The following is a 22939-nucleotide window of genomic DNA, read 5'->3' as shown; positions in this document are numbered from 1 at the left end:
TGCCTGGGTCCCACCCCCAGAAAGCTTAAGGGCAGCCTGGCAATGGAGGAATATGAACTCTCTCCAGGCCAGGCTAGTGTGCTGTCGGGGTGAGATCCGTGCTCCCGCCCAGCCTGGGGGAGGGAGGCGAACCCCGCTGCACTCCGGTGGTTCTAGCAGTTGGGCTTCCCCTGCGATGGGAAGGTTGTGGAAGGCTCTCCTGCCACCTTCTATACTTGCTGGAGTCGGGATCCTGTTAGCCATGCAGAGTGAGTGGACAGGGAGGGCAAATGTAAAAACAGGAAGACCGGAGAGAAATGATGGGTTATAACAGTTTCTGAAATCGCACTTATTGGGGTAGAATAATCACCACGGTTGCGAGGAGGCACGCCTTCTGCAAACCAGAAAGTGTGTGGATCTGTCACAGGATGAAAGAGAACGGCGCCAGAATATGGTGGAAGAGTCACTTGGACACAGAAAGCTGGTATCATCAGTGCATCTGTCCAAGGGGTCTCACAGTCTAAAGCCACGAGTGCGCCCCTCCTCCCGTGTCCTGCCCAGGGGACAGTCCCCAGCAGAGACAAGGAAGGAAGGGGGTCCATAAAACTTCACTGCAAAGAGTACCATGAGCTCTTTCCCTTGGGAAGCTCACCCTCCTCCCTCCCCACACACTCGAGCTCCTTGAATGAAACAGACACCAAATTCAACGTAAGACAATTCTTGACCCTTCCAGAAATGTCCCCATGGCTCCACTTCTTACCAGGGTTTGCACCATATGTGGTCTCTGAAGTCGCAAACTCTTCACAGCTTGGAATACGTCTAAAAGGCCCTCGGCTTTTACTCGTTCCAGAATGTTGCTGAGCGCTATGAATGTACCTGTTCGCCCGGCTCCAGCACTGGGGAGGAAAAGTGCTTAATGCAGATAACCAAACGCGCCCGTGGGGAGGAGAAAGGGACAGCCCACAGCTCAGCCCTACACATCAGCGCAAAGCCATCATCACTGAAAGCGATCAAAGTTTGGGTTTCTGACGATCATCTATACTGAGCGAGAGTCAGCAAACATGAAATTCCTAAAACACTTGTCCAGTTGCAGCAGAAAGGTATCTCTTGAGTTGGATCGAGACCGGTTACAAACTTTCAAGCTAGGGCAACCATGTTCCCCCCGCCTGGTGTAGACCGGTGGTTCTCAGAGTGTGGTCCCCAGGACCAGCAGCATCAGCATCGCCGGGGGACTTGTCAGAAATGCAGACCCTCCTGGTTTGGGACTAGGGAGAGGTCATCTCTGTCTAGACTCTCCTTCTGTGCTAGGGACTGCCTTCTGAGAGGTGCTGGTTCATAAGGTGTGAGGTTAAGACAGGGGGCAGTCACTGCCAGTAAAGACTAGATAAGGGACACCTCCCAGCAAAGAAGATCTGGGTCCACTTCCCTTAAGATGATCATTTTCTTGATACACTGGATAAACCCTACAAGAGCAGAGCTCAGACACCCTCAGGAGAGCCAAGCAACCAGGCCTAAAGTGGGCAGGTCTGGCTGGCTTCTTCTAGAAAGCCCTCCAGGCCCAGAGGCCTGAGGGTGGGCTGATTCTAAGGCTCCTGACCTATTTCAACGACTGTCCCCACATCTGCCCTTGTGGGACCTTGTTCACCTTTGACTCCCTGGTGCCCTCCGTGTGCTAAACTCCGTCTGGGTCTGTGGAGGCAGAACACAAAGGAACTCTTTCTAGTTTATTCCAAATGACTCCTACAAAGCCCCCCCCAGGGACTGAAAACCGAGGCCAGTGCTCCACCTGCTGGCCAGGCCCGAAGTGCGCCGAGGCCGGTCCCAGGCAAAGAGTTCCAAACCCCCCAAGGTCAGCCGAGGCTCTGGCAGCTCCAAGGGGTGGGGGGGGCGGGGCCAATGGCAGTCACAACAAACAGTGCAAGCCACGTGTGGAAGAAGAAATAGAAGTGCAGCTTCAGAAGCAAATGAGCACCCCGAGAATGAAAATACCCCAAACTCCTGCTAGGGAGAGCTTTGGGATGGCGGCCGGCCAGGGGTTGGCGTGACCAGAGCTGAGTCAGCACGGAAGGGCCCTGAGTTGGCAGGTCTTTATATTTGGCCAGATTCACCCTTTCACCCTTGCAACACTGCTTATCAAGGTCCTTGCTGGGGATGCCCCACTGCCCCCAGGCATTCCGTACCGAGCACGTCCCTCCATTGGCCTCCCTGGCGCCTGACTTGGGAGCTGGGCTGAGAGGCTTGGGGCCGGAGTGGGGCTGCAGGCCTCTGGTAGCAGTCCCAGCCTGGACATCCTCGGGGGCCTCCAGAAAGTCTGTCTGCCGTGAGGATGTGCTGTAGCATGACTTGGATCCCCGAGGACCCGGGGAGAGGACAGGGAGGGGTGGGCACATCTGCCAGGGCCAGAACCACCCATGCAAGCCGTTGAAGTTCGGGAGTGGGTCTGTCTGAGCCGTGCTCAGCAGGTTTTTGGAGGACTTCAAAAGCCTCGTGGAGATGTGTGTTTGGGTCACTTCCTTGCTCCTCCTCCCACAACGTCTCCTGCATGTATCTAAGATGACATTTACGCACGTAAAGCTAGCTGTGCAAGGGAAAGTTAAAAGTAGAGTCTAGGGAAATGCCGCGGCTGGGAGCAGCACCCTGGGCGCGGGGTCTGCATCTACTCCACCAGGAGGGGCGCCCCGGGCCCTGGGCTGCTCACCTGCAGTGCACGGTGATGGGGTGGTTGCCCGTCTGTTGTTGCTGCTTCTGCACGGCTGCAATGAGGTCGATCATGCCTTTGCCCTCGGCCGGGATCCCGACCTCGGGCCAGCCGTGGAAGTGGAACTGGCGGACCATGCGGGTCTGCTCCTCCTGGTGGGCCAGGGGCTGCAGGCAGGAGAGGGCATTTCCGCTCACACAACCCCAACCACCCAGGACCAGGCCCAAGCCCACCCACCCTCCCGCGAACAAGGGCCCAGGCTCGGGCTCCTCCTGGGGCCTTCACAGCCAGCACAGTCCCCGTGTGGCTGGCCTGAGGGTCCTGGCCAGGCTGTCTGTGGGCCGTGTGCACCCCAGAGCGGAAGGCGGCAGAATTTCCTTCTGGGAGGGAAGCAGGATATGCAGGGGATGGTCCCCGGAGTCCCCGGCAGGGCCCGCCGGACACATGAGGGATCCTGGCAGCTTCGCTTGAGAGAACAGGAGCGTCTCCTTCTTAAGAAGCCAGGACCCCTCATGCCCCCCAGAGGCTCTGAAAAAGTCTGGAGAGGCCTCTGTGGCTTCATCCACACGCCTTCTTCCTCCCGCCCCCTCCCCCGCCGCTGCCACTTCTCCTGAGCGGGGTGTTGGTGGCCGTGGAATGCCTCTTGGAGTCGGTCACTCCGCTCCCCCACCCTCGTGCTCCAGCAAGGAGGCACGTGACCATGGAGGTCCGGACGGTAGAGGAGATCTGCCCCTTGATAACACGGCTCCCTGTTCACCGCACTGACCGCGGATACGAACGCACCAGTTCGAAAAGGCTGGAGGAACAGGACATTCCGGGACAATCGCAAGCAGACCCTGAGGGGCGCTGCGGGGCCTTCTGTCTAGGCGACAATACCTGCTTGAAGGTGACCAGGAAGTCCCGTATGCTGATGGCTTCCGAAAGCGTGTCGCTTTTTATCTCGACTGTTATCTCGCCATGAGTCACTGAGCCCTCTGTCGGCCAGTACTGGAAGCATTTATCCTTGGGGCATAAGATAAAATTTTAAGTCTCCCAGGAGGTAATCTGCTGGTAGCGGTTTGACGGTAGGAGGCAGGCTTGCTCTCAAACCATTTAGCGTATTTCATGTGACCGAGTCGATCGCTTACAAAAGTGAGTATGAAGGTCCGTTAATACCTGCTGACCGAGGGAATCCAGAAGCAGACAGATGTATTTGGAACTCTGACACAGGAAGAGATTATTCAATCAGTGGGGCTGGAAAACTTGGCTTTCCATATAGGCAGAGGGCTGGGTCCCTGACTCACCCTGCCAGGGCTGATAGGAACGGTCCAGCCCTCCTGGAGTTGGGCAGTGCACAACCTGCACTACCATACACGGTAGCTTCGAATCTTTGTAAAAGTAAACCCAGACAGCTTAAGACTTAAAGTCAAAAACAAAACTGTGAAAGCCTTAGAAGAAAATGTCTTTTCTTCTGGGGGTACAGAAGGACTTACTAAAAAACAAGACCTCAAAAGAGCCAACCACCCACGACACAAAGATTGTGACATCAGATTAGAACACAATGAACTTCCCTTCATCAACAAACATGGTCGAGAGAGTGAAAAGACATGCCAGCAGCTGTGACAAGATATCTGCAGTACATGCAACCCACAAAGGATTAGTATCAAGAATATGTAAAGAATTCTTACAAGTCAATATAAAAAGAATAAGCAACTCACTAGCAAAATGGGGGAAAGATATGGCCAGGCATCTTGCACGGAGGGAACATGCCATCCATAAATATATGAAGTGATGCTTGACCTCAGAGGAATCAGAGGGATGCCGATCAGAGCCTTGAAGGGATGATGTACATGTGCGTCTAGTCAATCAGCAGACATGAGGATCCCTAACAACACTAGGGATGCCAATGAATGATCTCTCTCCTCCACTGCCAGGGTCCACTTGGAAAACATAACCACTCTGCAACGCAGTTAGGAGCTATCTGTCAATTCAAACTATCACACGCTCTCCAACGTAGCATTCTGTCTCTTTGGAACAGGCTCTTCCCTGTGCAGCATCAGACCCGTAGGAGAATGTGCCAGTTTGTGAAATAATAAAATGGAATCAACCCAAATGCCCACAACACAAGAAGGGACAAATAAACGGATGCAGGATATATGGTATGTGCGGTGGGACACAATGAAATACCAATGAATGAACCACAGCTACAGGCATCAAGAGTATCAGAAGCATCCCTCGGAGTGGAAAAAGCAAGTCCCAGAAGAATATGTACCGTAACGACACCCTTTATATGAAGTTCGAAAGCGAGCAAAACTGAGCAGTAGCTTCTTTAGACATACACGTATAGGATATAAAAACATTTCTGAAAAAGCCAAGACCACGTCCGCTAAGATGGTTTTAAAAAGACCAGTGGTGGGGCGCCTGGGTGGCTCAGTCGGTTAAGCATCTGCCTTCAGCTCGGGTCATGATCCCGGGGTCCTGGGATCGAGCCCCGCATCGGGCTCCCTGCTCAGCAGGGAGTCTGCTTCTCCCTCTCCCTCTGCCACTCCTCCTGTTCTCTCTCTCTCTCTCAAATAAATTAAAAAAAAAAAACCCTGTAAAATAATAAAAAGACCAGTAGTAATAAGTGTCGGTGGAGAAACTGGAACCCCTATACCCTCTGCTGGGAGTATAAAACGGGGCAGCTGCTTTGGACATTCTTCCAAATGTCCAGCCCTATGAGTTCGTGAGACAGAGTTACGGTGTGGCCCAGCAATTCCGCCCCGAGGTGTCTACCCAAGAGAAATGAAAACACAGCCACATAAGAACTCGAACATGGACGTTTCCAGCATAATTCATACTAGCCCCAGAGTGAAAACAACCCAAATATCCATCAACGGATGAATGGTAAACAAATGTGGTACGTCCATACAATGGAATACTAGTTGTCAAGAAAAAAAGAACCTATGCTTGATACAACACAGTTAAAACTTGAAAAAATGCTAAGTAAAAGAACTCAATCACAAAAGACATGTTGTATGATCTCATTTACACGAAATATCTAGAACAGGCAAACCCATAGAGGCAGAAAGTAGATTAGTGGTTGCAGATGAGGAAGGAATAGGGACTGGCTACTCACGGGTATGGGGTTTCTTTTGAGACCAACCGAGCCCCGTTTGATTTAACAGGAGAGGGGTGATAGAAATTATCTGGAATTAAATAGTGGTGATATTGCACAACTCTAAAAATGCTAAAAATTGCTGACTTGCACCCTTTAAAAATATGGATGGAATGGTATGTGAATTACATCTCAATATGTGTTTTTAAAAAAGCAAAGAAATCAAAACACAGACCCAGGGTAGTGGTTCTATCTTGGGAGAGTGCTCAGGTAGGTGTGCATTACTGGTAAAAGTCTGGTTTTTCAGTTGGAGAGTGGGCTCATGAGCACTTATTATGCTGTTAAATAAATACAGTTACAAAAAGGCCCTCGATGGATCTCTGGGGACAGGAAAACATTGATTCATTCAGTTCAACCAGGACAGCATCCGTAAGGTGCACGTATCAATGCCCACGTCCTTATGTCTTGAAGAAAGTGAGTAAACGTTGTTTTGTTCCACAGGTTTTGACCAAATTTGCATTTGTGGGAAATTCAAAATGGTAGACCTACAAGGCTGGTTAAATAAAATGTCGGCTAAAAACAAAAGCCAGTGTGGGTGGTCAGGGCTAAGCAAATGGAACTTTTTTTCATTTCCATCCTCTCTCCCTCCCCAGCCGCTGTGGCCTGGGCTCAGCAGCTGACCGCGGGTGGGCCATTCACAGGGGACCGCCAGGGTCTTGCAGGCGGGCTGGGCCGCCAGGGGTGCACACTGCCCCCCGAGGGCCCGGGCCGGCCACGAGCACTGCTGACCTGTTCTCTCTCCTGGACCTCCGTCAGCATTACGACCGTGTGGCACTTCCACTCCCACACCATCCTCCAGAAGTCCTCCACTGTGTGCGCCAGGGGCCCCTGGGTGGCGATGAAATAGTCCTTCTGTCGGTAGCCCTTCAAACCGGGAACAGGGGTTAGAGTCTGACCTCCCCTCATGCTGGTTCCTGCGCAGCCGCAGGGCTTTAGGAGAGCCCAGGGCCTAAGCGCGGAAAACGTTCTCCAGCTTCCCAGGCCGCGCCTAGCCCCAGCTGACAGGCACACACAAGTGCGCTCTGCGATGGGTCAGGACGCCCACTCTCTCTGCAACCGAATCACCTCCCCTGCAGCACCTGGGGTCACCTCTCTGAGTGCGTATCTAGAGCCAAGCTCCCCCCGGCCACCTGCGAAAGCACCCTTGCCTCTGCTCTCACATCTTCCTGCGTTGCGGATCAGTTAGCATCACAGTGGTGGACTGGGTGTGGACTTAAGAGGAAATGGGTTCAAATCCAGTTCCTCCACACAGCCCAAGGGACCTTTGGCACAGTTTTCTCATCTGCAAAGCGGAGTTCTGACGCAGACTCGGCCGCCACATCCTTCCCCACCCATTCCTCAGCTAACCCCACTGTGCGTGGAGACCCCTGGTGACCTGAACACACAACCACGTTGTCCACGTGGAGCAGGTCGCAGACAGTGCGGGACAGAGAGCCATGCAAGCACCCATGGGTGACCAGTGCATATTAGGGATGTAACAGAAAAATTGCTGTGTCTTAAAAACAGAATGAAACTAGCAATTACTTAGCAGTGCACCTATGGTCTCTATTCCCAAAATTCATTATTCTTTTTTTTTTTTTTCATGCAAGTAATTCTGCTAATGAAATGATTTGGATTTCAGGATTCCTTCCTGATTGTGAAAAGGAGTTAATTAAGAGTCCCTGTGATCACAGGCGAAGGAAACTGGCTGCATCTTCGCAAAGCACGTCCAGGTCCACTGTACTTACATCTATAAAGGAGGCGTTGATGTAGTCTGTGTATTCTTGACCCCTTTTCATGGAAAGGATCACCCGGTTGAAGTCATCTGCAAAGCAGGATGTCCCTTCCGTTAGTACACACTCCAGTCCTGCCTTGCAAACTTCAATGTGTTGCTACAAGCTTCCAAAACATAAAACTTATTAATAAAATCGCTACCTCAAGCCAAGTCCCTAGAAGGTTTACTCTATAAAACAGGTTAATTAAATTGGCCCAGAAAATTGTGTTTTGGTAGGAAAGCTCTGAAAATATTCCAGTTATCATTGTCATTTGTCATGAATTGAGGTAATTCATACCACGATAGGAGAATTAAAAGTATCACATTTCAGGAATGAGAGGAGTGTCGCCAGGCAGGCGGCCTGGGGTGGCGGCCACAGTCGCCAAGAAGCCGGGCTCCGAGGCTGAGGCAGGCTTCACCCAGCCCTCACGCACCTTGGATGCTCGGTGGCCACTATTGCGTGTCAGGAGCCCGGGGTCCACCTCCTCAAGGTGGCACCCTCTCCCTTCCTTTCCTGGGGTTCCTCTGATCCCTGTGGAGTTCCTTTCTTCCCTCCTCAACAAACAAATGTGGGCACTCCGTCCTCCCCCTTATCCGGGACCTCAGCAGGCTAGGGTCCTGACTGCACCCCTGCCCGCTTCCCACCTCCCTAAGGCCTGGAGCAGGGTCCCTCCTCCATGTACAGACTTAGGGGATGACTGGATGAGACCGGAATTGGGCAGCCCCAGACTCATGACCAAAGCAAATCTCGCCACTTCCAGGAAGTCCTCTCTCTCCCGCCATCTACGTGTCATATCACAAGCCGCCCGCCTGACACCCAGGACTGTCTGGGTCACCTGTCCTTGCTTCACAGGTGGGTGTTCTCTTCCCAACACTCGCCATCGCCCCCAGGAGCCCTTAACCCCAGGCCCAGAGGGTGTCCTGCCCTTGGGCCCTGGCTCGCAGAGGTGGGTCGTCATAGACTTTCACAGGGTGCCGACCCCGATCCCATCCTGCTATGAGGGTTTAAATTCCCCCGGGCGGCCGTGGGGCTGCCTTACACGGGATGATCTGGATGACCCTGGCCTTCTTCATGTTCGCCGGCAGGTTGCCCGTCCTCATGTTCTCCTTCATGATCCGGACATTGGTCAGTTTCTGCAATCAAGAAAGACATAATCATGCAGTCACAACGCCGACGCTCCTGAGCGAATCCCTCAACCCTGTAACAGCACCACTGTAAAGGGCACCCGTTAATCTCTTTCTCTAGCTCCAGACATTTTCTGAATCTTCCAAAATAAAACTATGTGCATGGCACACTCCCCCACGCGGTTGCTGCTCAGCTCTCAAAGTCCCTGATTATTCTTCCGCCTGCATCACGGGTGGGGTAGCCACCCTGCTTTTTCTGGGGTCCATCAGGAGGGGCAGTGACTGAAAGTGGCTTCCTTTAACCAGCCACCCGTCTTCCCGTACAGTCCGCTCACACGCACCCGGAACTCCTCCTCCAGCCCGATCTTGTCGAAGTGGGTGGCAGTGCTGTGCAGTGTCTGCAGGTGCTTTTCCAGGGAGGACACATCCAGCTCGGTGTCCCCGTAGAGGTAGTGCTCCAGCAAGGCTTGGTAGATGAACGTGTACTGCATCTGCGGGAGACCCAGAGCACCCAGCACCCTCGCGTGTGCCCGCAGCCTCTGGTCGCTCGGAGCGCAGCAGCTCCAACGGGCCTTGCTCTTCTCCATGTTTTGCCCAGGGAAGGAGGTGTGGGGGCAAAAGTCAGATTGACAGCCATGTATAATGATCATTTATGGCGTCAAGGAAGGAGAGTATGACAGCCAGCATTACTGAGCACACGTCGTCCCTGCCAGGCACTTTGTACACACACCATGTGGGGGACAGTCACGTGGTCTGGGGGGTGGCAAAGGGGTCTGGGTTTGCTCTGCGCAGCTCACACCAGGGTGAGGGGCGGGGCCCAGGGAAGGCACTACTCACATCTGTTTGAACCATCTGAGGGCGCTGGTTGCGAATTCTGGACACAAACTCAAAGACATCGACCTTCTGCTCGGCGTGCATCATGTCCATCATGGCATCGATCACTACGAAGGTGCCCGTCCGGCCCACGCCGGCGCTTCAAGGAAAAGGAAAGATGCCCCGTCATGAGGCACACAGCACCCCACCCCCGCCCGAAGTAAATGACAGGACTGCAGAGCTGACCTGTGCACCAAGACAGAAGGACACCCCCTCCCCTCCACCGGGAGAGTCCAACCCATCCCTCAATACAGCCTTTCCTCCGTTAATAAAGAGCAAATCTCCGGTGAGGCCACCAGAGGGCACCATAATCTCAGTGAAATTATCTCAGATTGTTCTCTAATAACTATGGAAACTGTTGAAAGGCTCATCAAAAAGATCTGTTGTACTAGCCTTGTGTGAGGTTGTGTGAGTCATCTTCTTCTGTTACCAAATGCTATCTTGCGATCACGTGTGCAAGTGGATTTTTTTGAAATGTCACGCTTGAAATGGCTTTTCCAGGTTCTTTATAAAAAGGAGGCTCCCAGGCTAGGTCTGCTGGCTCTTGAGCCAAGGTCAGCCGAAGGAGAGGCACCAGCTGGAGCTCACTGGCGCTGGCTCAAGCTAGCTGGTCCCCAGGGTCTCCACTGACTGGTCTCCTGGCTAGGAAGCTGCCCGGCTGGATTCTTGGGTTTGGGTTTCCTGCCCTCCCAACGCACGCCCCACAGTACCTCCAGGACCTCGGTCCTGCCCTCCACCACCTGCTGTCCCAGGTGCCAGGTGGATCTCCACCAGACAGTGGGGCCGTGCATATTTGTTCCCCAGCATCCAGGACAGAGCGGGTACACAGTAGCGCTCAGCCAACATTCGCTGAACGAGTAAGCCCCTCATGACGCGGACTCGTGTGTGCAGCTTCTCTCATCAGAACGGGGCTGCCCCCTCCAGTCCCTGCAGCGTCAACCTCTTCTACAAAAGGAAAGTAACCTCTTTGACAAAAAGACTCACAACCTAATGAGTGACGTCCCCCTACTTTCCTCTTTGTGGGGTTAGGTGAGAGATACCGCTCTTGCCAGTTAGTCTCCAAAACAGAGCTAGGACAGCAGGGAAGACCCTCTTCCGGGGCGGATCCCGTCATCTCAGGGAGAAAAGCAGGTCAAACACGAGAGGCCCTTTGAGGAGTCTTAGTTCTTTACAGGTACAGAATCAGAGACTATCATCTGGTGCAGAGCCACGTGAGACACCCCGCCCAATACGTATGTGATGGAGGCCACAAAATCACCAAGTGCAAGGCCATCAAGGTCCCCAGGCCGCTTACAGGACCCCTCGCCTGGCCCAGGGTGCATGCGGGAGAGGCCGCTTCGCCGCTGGGAAAGGGACCGCGCTGGCCCCCCAGGAAAAGGCTGAGGCCAGTAAGTCCTTCCGCTGGCCTCCATGGGGATGCTGTTCCTAAGAGGACTTGGGCAGGGAATGTCGGTTCCTTTTAAGTGATTAAGAATGAAACGCTGAGGATGAGTGTGTCAGTAGGGATGGAAACCAGGAAGCCAAAACCCAGGGCACACAGCTTGGAGCTGAGGAGCTGTCTTCAGGTGATGATGAACTTGGAGGTGGGACGTGAAGTCAACTCCACCCTGAGTCTCGGCAGGGCGGGGGCTGCCAGTCAGCATGAGCCTTCTCCCCGACCTGGCTGGCTTCCGGCAGGCCCATGCTCTTGGCAGGAATTCCCGTCACCACATGACCATGATCAGGCGGGCGCCCAGAACCGCCCATCTGCCCACACCGGCCGGGGCGGCTCACAGGGGCCTGAGCTCAGGAGGGGAAGGAGGCACCAGGGAGGAGAGGGGCTTTGGGAGCGCTGAGAAGGAGGGTACCACTCCTGCCACTTCCCGGATGTTAAAACCCTGGTGGCCAAAGAGAACATAAAGGAAGGCCAGAGCGTCCAGGAGCGGCAGGAGCAGTGCCGAAGTAAAACACTGCCAGGGAGACAAGTGCATGTTCAACAGCAGAGGCAGAGACTCATGGCCACGGAGCGGGGCCTGGCATGAAAATAAGATAAATGACAAATGCACCTGTCCTGGGCCCCTGCCCTGGGGAGGAAGTAAGCAGAGGAAGGACAGCGGTCATTCCCTAAGGTTTCCCATGCACGACAGATCTGGAGGAATCAGGACAAAGCAGGACCGAGCCTGCTCCCGCCCCTGCAGCCACCCCTGACCCAAACACAGAGGCTGTTTCTGTAACTATCTCCGCCCCACCCCATCCAGAGCTAAGCGGCCGGTCAGCACCAGAAGCCTGAATCGGGGAGAGGCAGCGGCCGGAAGAGTCTTGTAGGGCCCCTCCTGCCGCAACTTCTCCAGCTGAGAGCATCGGACTCTGGGTTCTGAAGACAGGCCACCGAAGTCCCCAGGGTCTCTGCTGCAGCAGGCCCCGGATCTCTGATGGGCCCGCGGAAATCCCCGCGAGGGGACCCCAGCCTTTCCATTTAAGGCCTGCCCCCACCTCGCGGAGGGAGGGCCCTGCTCACTGGGCTGTCAGCCTGACTACGCGTGTTTTTGGCCATTACAGACAGCTTTGTTGGCAGTATCTTGGCACTGCCAAAGGACAAAAGGGACAGGGGACAGAGGGCACAGGTACACAGTGATCCAGATGCTCTGAATCCAGCACACAGGTGTTTGCAAGAAGCAACACGGAGACTCTGGCTTCCAGGACGTCTAGGCAAGAACAGGAGAGGCCGACAAGACCCCCCAGCTGGGGCCGAGCAGGACTGGCCTGCACTGCTCCGCGCCCCAGCACAGTTGCTGGGAGGAGCTTGTCCAGCCGGCCCCAGCAATCCTACAGATGCTACCTCTCTTAATGCACAGTTGATCAGCTCCCAAGGGGCAGGTCCAGGACTCCATCCCTGGCCAGGATGACAAGGGCCTCCCCTCTGACCCCTGAACTGTCGTCAGGTTCCAACCGAGCACCCACCGGTAGGATGGGGAGTGTGGCAGCCGACAACTCCTCATCTTTCCGCCCTTGTCTTCAAAAACAGAATGGGCACAAGCCAGTCAACCAACTGCAAGTCCAAGGCCTTTTCTCGGACATGACCTTCTGCACCAGAAGCCAAACTGGGCATGGAGATATAAGCCACAGAGGGGGATAATTTGGGCCCTCCTCTAAGGCTCCATGAGCTCTAGAGGAAATGAAAGCTCAGTGTGAAAACAACCAAGGGACACCGAGGTGCGCAAAGACAGAGGGCACTTGTTCAGGGTGCTCACTTTTGGAAGCTGCTTTTCCACAACGCAAGGAATAATCACAGTGCTGACAGCTTACGCCGCTTTAGTACTTAGTTTTGTGCAAAGCTCAACCCCAGGGACGAGTCCCAGACCCCTCCAGGCTTGTCCCTCCCAATGCAGAGGAGGAGAAAGCAGCTGGGAGGAGAAGGGGCAGCCTGGACCACAGACCCAGGCCTTCAGGACGCCCGGCCCTGGACGGCGGCTCCTGGCCCCTAATCATTGTGCCTGAACCATGGCCCCCAGCCCCTCTGAGCCCCGTGCACTCTTGTATCAAGACTGGGGGCTCCCCATAGAAGTGTGGTTTCCAGCTCTATCCTCAGAGGTGACTTGGGGGCCTCCGGGGGTGGCGGAGGGCAGGTCAAGAGAATGTACCCAGAGCCCCACTAGCTCTATCTACATGCCCTCTTGGCTTTTGTCTGTTTTAGATATTGGGCTTCCCCTTCAGATGCCATTGAAGAAAGGGTTCTGCTCTCACAGAGTGGGCTGCATGTCCCTCCGGCTCTCACCCCGAGGGAGTCTCTGAGGTGTCACTTGTGTTCCCAGTGGGCAGGGGGTGCTTTCACTTCTCCCCGCCTGTCCTTCCGCCCACCCCGATACCGGCCCACGTGTCATCCCCCACGATGGCCCAGTCCTCGGGGGGGCCCTGCCCCGCGGCCCCACCCGGACATACCTACAGTGGACCACTATGGGCCCGGCGTGGGCAGGGTTGAGGGCCTTCACTTTCTTCAGGAACTTCAGCATCCCGATGGGGGTGAAAGGCACTCCAAAGTCCGGCCAGCTGGTGAAGTGCAGCTGGGAGATGAGCCGTGGGGCTTTGCAGCCGTCGGGGAGCTGCTGCCGGGGACAGGCAGAGACATGAGTTGGGGCACGGCGCCTCCCCTCTCCCCGAACATCACTTTCTGAGGATGCTCACTCCCCGCCCCATACACACCCCGCCATCCGGGCCCGGGGCAGCCAGACACCTCCCTGAAGCTGGCCCTCGGGCTCGCGAACCCCACAGGTGAGCAGGGCGGCCATGTCCAGTCTGCCTGACAGCCCCACTTCATGCCTGTGTAATTTTACCAGCAGCATGCCCTTCCACTCCCCAGAGTGTCTCAATTTTGAGGGAAAAGATGATGTGGCTGGCCGGCCCACCCGCGGCCCATGAGCGCGGCTCTCTGCCCCAGATCACGGAAGGCTAGGTAGGGTATACGCAGGTGCACGTGTGCGTGTGGGTGTGACTGCGAGACACAAGCAGGGGACAGGAAAAATGATAAAGCTCATCCTCTTCCCTTCTTTGCTGTGGCTTCTAGAAGCCCCAGACTCCCGGTTTCACAGCTAACGACGTCAACCCCTCTACCTCTGACTCCTGACACCAGGACTTTCTGTTTTTCCCATTTTTTTTTTAGTATTTCTTAAATCTCTACTTCATCCGCTTTGTACACAGGCATCCATACTGAAGAATACCTTGCATTCTTTTAGGCAGGGACGGGGCGGGGACAAGCAGGAAATAAGTATGACAAATACTGAGGAGGTTACAGAAATATTTTGAGACTGTTAAAAAATCCCACCTCACCACTTCGGTGTGTGAAATGACATCATGCCACTGGGGGAGAACCCCCAATCTGGTGCCCCCTCCTACAAGTGACTCAACTTCCTCCACCCAAAAATGGTGAGGAGGGCCCAGGAGCATCCAGAGCTGTCTGCAGACTCCTGTGCACCTGTCTCTTCCTCCGTAAATTCACATCTTCAGTCCACCAAGCCCGAACCCATCCCTGCCTGGTTCTTGGTCCTCCACAGTCCCCTCTCAGAGAGAGCTGCTATAGCACTGGGGAGGGAGGGACGAAGCTTTTCATATGAAAAAAATCAGATGTATATTTACTCTTGACACTGCTCTCTTGGAGGATCACCTTTCCAGAAAGCCAATAACTGAAAATGCTTACGGACTGTATGCAGAATTTCCGGATGGTGTAATCTACCAGAACCACGCAGTCCTCCACGCACACACGGATGTTTCCATAGGTCCAGCATCCCTGGTCCGGCCAATACTGGGAGCACTTCTCCTACATGGGATGGTTGCACAGAGATAACTAGGTCTGGGGGCGCTTTGTTGGGCACATCAGTGCCCCCGGCCCCACCATGGGCACACACCAGGTTCCCTCAGAGAGTTCCTGGAGCTGGGAGAAGGCTGAGAAAGCGGAGCCACACAACTCATGGGGGGCAGCCCTGAGTTTATACCCAGGCCCCATTCTGATTTGGACACCAAGGGTGAGTGAGGCTCGCACAGAGAACAGCGTGTTTCCCAAACACTTCCCGCTGGACCTGGATGTCTTTTCCTTGCTCAGGACAAAGCTGGCTGGTCCAATGTTGGAGAGTGGTCAGCTCCCCACTGCTCTCCACCTAGGACGAGGCTGATGTGGGGATCTGCAGGGGACGGTCGCATTGCTACACAGAGACCCATCTCTTTACCTGCCCTCCCTCTGAGCTACCAGTGGCTACACGTGGGGACGGTGCACCTGCAGCCTAAGGGAAAAGAGGCCTCCGTGAGCACAGGGCACAGGAGTGCGTGAGGACCACCCAGCATTTGCCTTAGGACGCCTTCCTAACGGGACAACGTACCCTCCCTCCTCCAGGACATCTCTGAAACACCCCGAGGAGAATCAAATGCTCAAAGGTGCTGGGTTGGGCCATTCCTGGCCTCCTGGGGACCCTCCAGGACCCCTGAGATGCTCCCCTTGAAAGGCCCCTGCTTGGGCACTAGGGCTGGATCTAGGGCCCCCCGCAGGGCTATGCCTGTGGATGCTTCTCCGCCTTCCGCCTCCTGTCCCGCCACGGCTGCGGTCCCCTCCCTCCAGTCAGATCATGAGATGTTGAGGCAACTGCATTTCACAACGTTTAGCCAGAATGTTGAAGCCAGGGAGACGACAAGAGAAGTGTAAGCAATTAAGAAAAAGGAACTCTAGTGAGAAATGATCTCATTTGAAATGGTGAAAAATCAAGATACAGAAGCAGGCCAGCTCTGAGTCACAGAAATGGAAAAATCCAGTAGGAGGCTTCAGAGACAGATCAGAGAAACAATGTCCAGTGACATGGCAACATAGGGGAAAGGGCGTTCTCTGAGACCCACTGCCCTGTGCTGGTCTCACTGGGTCTCCTGTTTGTAAACAAGCCCCCTCTACCCCCACCCCCCGCACAAGTGGCAGCAGGGGGGGCGCTGGTCCAGGGGACACCGGGGCTCCCAGGGCAGCGTCCACCTCCTCTTTGGGGGCCAGGTCCTGCCAGGGCATCTGCTCGGAGCGTGGGAAGGGTTCAGGGCTCCTGCCTCGAATTCCCGTCTCCTGTCACTCTTTCCATCCACAGGGCAGGATTCACCCCATGGGAAGGGTGGCCCTCTCCAGCCCTGTTCCAGCCCCCGTTGGAAACAAAACAAAACCCCATCTTACCCAACAGGAAACGGTGACTGGAGGCTTTTTCCTGTACAGTTTGGCATGCATGAAACAAATTAGTGCTTACTGGGAGGGGGCTCTTCCCTGCCTGCCCTGCCTGCAGGCCAGTGTCCAGCTCGACGCCCCAGTCAGGCCCACTACTTCCGTCTCAAATGGCAACCCTTCCCCTGAGCCCGAGCCCAGCTGCCTGGGGCCCAGGCCGGTGCGTGACGGCAGGGCTGGGGTGGGGACCCGCACCGTGCTAGACGCAGGGACTAGGAGGACAGAGGTCTCCCAGCACGCTGGCCCTTCCTCTCCACCTGCTTGCCACCGCCTTGTTCTGGCCCCATGCTGGAACATGCTAGAACACAGTCTCCCCGTCCCTAGCAAGTCTCCTTCTAGCCTATTCCTTGTTTTCCTAACGTGTTTCTCTAGTCTGGGTAAGAAGCAGGAAATCCATTTTTAACTCTAGTCTGAGGCCCACCATATTACATGCCCAACACGCTGAGCCTCAGTTCTGAGGTCTGTGGCTCCCGCCAAGGTGTGAGCGCAGTCGGCAGGCCGGGGACCCTCGGCTGAAAAAAGAATTAGCTCCGCGACATTTTTGCATCATGGTCTAGAGCATTGAAACGCTTGGAACACAGCATGTTTATTTCAAGATAAAAATGCTGTGAGCCACTGGTGGGTTTTTTTTTTTTTTTTCCTCTTCTTCTGCGGCGATAAGGGAGAGGAGTAGGAAAAGGATGTGGTGAGCATGCCCCCCAGCGAAGTACCAGAAGCTACAAGACAGTCCTCTGTGAGTCAGAAGGCTGGGCTCACCTCTTTCCTTTCTTTTAGGTTCGTCAACATGACGATGGTGGCAGACTTCTGTTCCCAGATCATTCTCCAGAAGTCATTCACCGTTTCCTGTTTGGGGCCTGTAGGCAGAGGATGATCCCAAAGTCAGACCTGAACAGGGTCACCGTGGGTCCCAGCCCTGGTCACCCCGGCCCTGGGGCCCCGGGAAGGCCGCCGCGGCCCAGGTGCTCGGAGGCACGAAAGGGCTGCTCAGCTGACCCTGAGGTCTGCGGCTTCCCCGCCCTGTCCCACCTCAGCCACACCCACTCCTCCGCTGGGGCTGCAAAGTCCTTGGGGAGTGACACAGTGGCGCCCAGGGGGTGACCCCATTCACAGGCAGTAAGGGGTATTCAGTGAGGCTTGGGTCAGCCTGCGTGTCAGAGTGGTGTGCGCCCACTCAAGGGCTCGTCAAGCCTCCGGAGACCAGAGCCCACTCTGGAACTGCACAAGTGTCTGTGTGAGAGAGACAGACTGCAGGCTGGCCGACTCACCCTCCATGTCTAAGCCCCTCCCCTCATCTCTCAGCTGCCCCTGCAGCTGGTGGTGATTCAGTGCCATCCAGGGAGGTGTGGGCTAATGTTCCTGGGGAGCGTTCTGAACCAAAGAGAAAGTGTCCCCAGAAGAAAGCCCTCTGCCTTTTGCCCTCCTTCCTGCCTGAATCCAGACACAGTGCCCAGAGATGCAGCAGCCATTTTGTGACCCTGAGGAAGAGATTGACCCGCCACGGGTTGGTATAGCAGGAAGATAAGAGGCCCCTCTCCCTGGAGCTGCCCCCGCAGCCCTGGACTGTCTCCCCTGCTTAGGGGAGAGAGAGAGAGAGAGAGACGCCTCTCTCTGTGTCAGCTAATGTCTGTCGGGTTTTCCGACACTGTTGTCCTCTGGGTCCTCAATTAATAAGTCCTCAACTGATGCTGATGTACACTGACTTTCGGGACCTGCTGTCTGAAAGACTCTTGCCTAAAAGGGAGGAAGTCCAGGATACCTGCTGCCGGCCCCGCATCCCCACCTGCACCAGCCCCCAGGGCGGAGGGGTGGTACGACAGATGGGAAGCACTCACACATACAAAGTGGATTGTGAGCAAGGTTGAGGGCATGCTTCCAGAGCTGAGGCATCCTCATGGGCATGGCCTTGATCTGAAAAGCTACTCACTCCCCTCCCCCACCGCCCCGAAAAAACCCACCACATGGGAGCCACACAGAGCTCAGCCAGCTGAGAGAAACGCAAGGCTGTCTACAGTAACAAGCAGCACTCGGCCACGGTCACCACTGCCCTGCTGGGAGCCCTGTCTCTGACTCACGCAGGTGTGGAAAAGACGTGTCTGTCTGTCTACACCTACACATTGTGCGGATGCACATCCAATGTGTCTGTGATGACACAGTTACCAAAATGACCACACCCGCCCTGCTCATCTGTCTGTCCTGACCACGGGAGGGCCAACGCACCCAAGGGCTCTAACACGTCTGCGCTTTCAAAGCTCGGTTCAGAGAATGAGCTTTATATGCTTCGCACACGGATGCACAGAACGGCCTCAGGATGCTTTCAAAGATGCAGACTGTAATACAGCATTTCTGCCCAGCTCCCAGGACGCGCGGGCCTTCCGGGTCAGCGGAGCGCCGCCTCGAGTTGCAAGGCTCTGTGAGATTCGAGACAGCCCTGCATGCCGTGAGCACAGGGACAGGGGGGACAAAGTGCATTCAGGCACCAGAGACCCAGCACTGCCCACGTAGGAGAAGCCGAAATGAAGCCCCCGCATTCCCACTATCAGATGAGGACACGGTCGCCATCCCCGTCATTTTACCCGAGTCATGTTCTCAAAGTAACAATAAAAAGCTTACCTTGAGCTGCGATGAATTTATTCTTCTCTTTGTAACCCTAGAACAGTAAAATCAGATTTGTAGTGTTTCATAATTACCTTTCCTGAAGGATTTTGTTGTTGTTTGGAAAGTTAACACAGTAATCACGAAAATCTTGGAAAACACAGAAATACAGAGAAAACTCACTAGCAATTTCAGAAAGAGTGCTACTTTTGTTTGTCCCTCTGTAGACTTTTTTGTCAATACTTGCCCAGGCCCACACAAACACATACACACATACAGACAAGCAGGCACACGTTTAGTTTTCTTAACTGGTTAATATATACAAATTCTCCTCTACATTCCATTTTTATGATAATTTTATAATTTATATTAAACGATCTTTTAAGGTTCAATTAAAGTGGATTCTTAATCTAGTGAATATGGTTTTACCGTAAATTTGTCTAACCGGTCCTTCCTATCCTATTTGGTCAGTAACGTAAAGAACACCGTAACAAACATCCTGGGTGCTTCTCCATTTCTTGAAAATGAGTCCCCGGACAGATGCTAATTCGAAAGGCCTGGGTATTTCCATGCGGCCCACGAAGGTTGTGATAATTTACATTCCTGCCCGCCCCGCCGCGGAGAAAAGTCATGATTCACACTGAGCCCCCAAATGGTCCAGGCATGGGCGTCATGCCGGGCGGAGGGACAGGAAAACGGCAGACTTACATCTATGTAGGAAGCATTGATGTAGTCTGAACAGGGGCTTCCATCCACTTGGCTCAAAATCACCCTGGAATGATCATCTGTTTAACAAAGAAACAACAGAACATGGTATCAGGATAAGGAAATCACGCCCGCTGTACATATATTCCATCTAGAGCGTTAAACACTACAAAGGACATGAGCGGGTCTCCCACCAAGGTCACAGGGATGGAGGAGGTGTCAGGAGACCCTGCATGTTATGAGGGTGTCATGAGGGTGGGAATGCATCTGTTTCATTGAATACTGCGTCTCAGCACTGAGGACAGTGCTCAGACCCCAACCAGGTGCTCAGGAAAACCCGTGGGATGACAGCAGACATAAGGATTTCAGTGTCCAGGAGTGGGGGCGGCTGGATCTCCCCTAGACAGCGAACAACAGCAGGTGCTGGGACCTGACAGTGAGATCACCATATTCTCTGAAACCCCAACTGGGTGCCAATATTAACAAGTGTTGGTGTACTTCGGATAGCCCTGGATGGAAGGACAGGAGCTCACTCTCCCAGGCTTTCCAGGGAAAGGACAAGCAGACTCCACACCCCGATCCTCATCCTTCAGGTTGGCTCTAGGGATGGAAAGTGGGCAGAACTCACACAGACCTGGGCTGAGCACGGCGGGCCACCTGCCTGGAAGACTCTGGCTTGTTGTACAAGCAGTCTCCAGAGTGGGAGGGCTGACCACGGAGAGGTCTGTGTGGGCGTGTGGGTGTGTGGTGTGTGTTTTCTCTGTGTGGGAATGTATGGTGTGTATGTGTGTTTGTGGGGTGTGTGTGTATACACACACGTCGGGGAGGTTTCAACCAGGGCCCCATTGTGATTTCAGTGGGTCCTTGTCACTCCTGCCTATGAAGGAGGCCACATCCTCCATTAAAAAAAATGAAAAAAAAAAAGATGAAACATTTTATTTTATGACTGTGTTACTAGTTAATATAAAGCTTAATGTAATCCCAACTGGATTATGTATATATATTTTTCTGATTTTAAAGGAAATTAGATGGTTTCATGGGACCTTAAAAATGTTGTGGCCCTGGACCTGGGTCTCCACGCTGAGGTGTACTCTTACTTCCCCGGGGAGCAGAAATATTGAGGACGCCCAGATTCAGCCCAGGGCCTGGGTCGAGGGTCACAGCTGCTCCTGGGGTTAATCATGCTGTGCTGGGAACAGAGCTTGGTAGAGAGTGAGTGCTTCATACGTATTTACTGCATTAATTATGGAAAAATTCTGTGTCCTTGTCCTGTTTTATCCCCTCCTAGTCTCCACAGGACTGAAACTGACTGGGAAGGATGTGTTGTGGTGTGGATCTGGGGCAAGGACCCTGATCATAGCTGTTGTCTCCCGCGGGCCTGGAAGGTGCTGCTGGCCTCAGACACCCATGGTCTGGATGTTGCATCGTGGGCCAGGTCTGTCCTGTGCTAGCAGGATGGGCCAGTGAGGCTCTCAGGGAAAGTCATGATCCATATGGGGCAGTCAGGGTATCAAACCCCAAACATACAACCCAGGCGGACTTCTTTGTGAGACCCTCCTGCTCAGGGGCCGACAACCCCAAAGCAGAAATAGCTCTCTCTGAACATGCGTAAAGCTAGTTGAAAATAATGTGGAACAATTTACGCTTTGAGAACAGCTATAGAAAGCAGAGGGCAAAAAATAGCCTTCTGGTTAGATTTAGAATCTCGCAGTTTCTAAGAGCTTCCTGTCTTTTTATTCTGAAAGTCACACTTCACTTTCAAAACATGATTTCCTGAAATTATCAGCTGTTGCTGTTTTTCCAGAGCAAAGGATGCTTTCTCCCAACTGGCCATCGAAGCTTTTCCACAACCTGACCTCGTGGACCTGAGACCCCCCCCCGCACCATCTCCGGCGAACCAGCCCATTCCTGTCCTGGGTCCCTAGCCAGCCCCGGGGGCATCTCTGGCCAACTCCTCAATGAATCAGACACGGCTCTCCCTCAGCCTGGGCCTGGCTGATGTCAGATGCCACTCCCGCCGGTGATCTCCAGGGCACATCCTAAGTGTCTCCATGCTGCCGTCCCATAGACCCAGTGTCCCATTAATGTGAAACACTTTCCATCCGTGCACAGCACCCTGGCCCCTGATGACTACCAGCACCCCGCCCTCCTCTGCATAGTGCTCCCGGGCAGGAAAGCGCTGGGGCTGGACCCTCACCCAGTGGGGGTGGGGGGGAGGCAGGACTGGCCCTGTCTCACGTTTATACTTGCAGGAAAGGGCCCACTTCCCTCCTTAGCACAAGCTGGAAAACACAGCTTGGAGAAAATGTGCTGGGGGTGGGCTCTGCTACTGGGGGAGGCAGCGCCCCACCCTGGGCCATCACCTCCGCGAAGAGGGGATGGGGTGCAGGTAATTTCCACACCTGGCCATTAATTCCACTCCCATGAGGCTTCACCAAAAATACTTTTAATTATCAGTGTAAATGTCACCTTTTAAAAACTATAGGGGTTTAGTAAGTAAGAGACAAATGGGGGTCAGGAACCTGGGAAAGTGCTTGGTTCGGACCCGATCCTCAACCTATACATTCAGCAGATCAATGCATAAATTAAACTAATTAATGAAGCTAATTAGTGGGGTGCCTGGGTGGCTCAGTCATTAGGCGTCTGCCTTCAGCTCAGGTCATGGTCCCAGGGTCCTGGGATCGAGCCCCGCATCGGGCTCCCCGCTCTGCGGGGAGCCTGCTTCTCCCTCTCCCACTCCCCCTGCTTATGTTCCCTCTCTTGCTGTGTCTCTGTCAAATAAATAAAAAATCTTTTTAAAAAGTGAAGCTAATTAGTTAAACCAATAATAGATAATAATACTAATTTCCAAATATCCTGATTTTTAATTTGACACAAAATATTCCAAAGATCCCAAGCCTACCACCATGGTTCTCCTCTTGCTTGAGCTGTTCAAGCCTAGTGGTTTGCCTCCTCCCTTCTCTCATAACCCACGCCTGATCCCCCCAAATTGTCCCCACTGCTTGTCCAGAGTCTAACCTCGGTCCAAGCTCCCTCCCTGCCCAGCGGCACGACTACACAGCTCCTGACCCATCTCCTTGCTGCTCCCTTGGCTGCCCACACAAATACGATTTGGCCCAAAGACTATTTGGTTAATTTCTCTTGCTTTAGTTGGATCAGAGCCTCACAGGGGCCTTTGCAAAAAAGACATGTAAATCCTCTGTTTGCAAAGTGTGGCAGAATTATTTCTACCAAGTGCTGAGAGTCCAGAGGTCACACAAACTGGGTGGACCACAGCTTCTTTTGCCTACAGAAGAGATGGACTTCCCTCTGATCCTAAAAATGCAAGCAGGAGCCCACGCAATGAAGCCCACTGCACAGGCT

General features: G+C 53.9%; 1 protein-coding gene across 2 annotated transcripts in view; it reads right to left on the bottom strand.

Annotated features, from left to right (window-relative positions):
- The window catches only part of PTPRE (protein tyrosine phosphatase receptor type E), a 43190-nt gene that overhangs the window by 5385 nt on the left and 14866 nt on the right, over positions 1–22939 (bottom strand). For both annotated transcript variants that reach the window (XM_044916182.1, XM_021703798.1), the window contains 13 exons: positions 19580–19656; positions 18890–18926; positions 17036–17133; positions 14735–14854; positions 13483–13646; positions 9529–9664; positions 9033–9182; positions 8607–8700; positions 7541–7617; positions 6543–6677; positions 3554–3679; positions 2678–2844; positions 740–875 (listed from right to left, as the gene is read on the bottom strand). In XM_044916182.1, coding sequence (XP_044772117.1) covers positions 740–875; positions 2678–2844; positions 3554–3679; positions 6543–6677; positions 7541–7617; positions 8607–8700; positions 9033–9182; positions 9529–9664; positions 13483–13646; positions 14735–14854; positions 17036–17133; positions 18890–18926; positions 19580–19656 — 1517 coding nt within the window. The remainder of the gene's footprint in view (positions 1–739; positions 876–2677; positions 2845–3553; positions 3680–6542; positions 6678–7540; positions 7618–8606; positions 8701–9032; positions 9183–9528; positions 9665–13482; positions 13647–14734; positions 14855–17035; positions 17134–18889; positions 18927–19579; positions 19657–22939) is intronic.

The sequence above is a fragment of the Neomonachus schauinslandi genome, chromosome 6, assembly GCF_002201575.2.
Source record: "Neomonachus schauinslandi chromosome 6, ASM220157v2, whole genome shotgun sequence".
NCBI lineage: Eukaryota > Metazoa > Chordata > Mammalia > Carnivora > Phocidae > Neomonachus > Neomonachus schauinslandi.
This window is presented reverse-complemented; position numbering and strand designations above follow the sequence as displayed.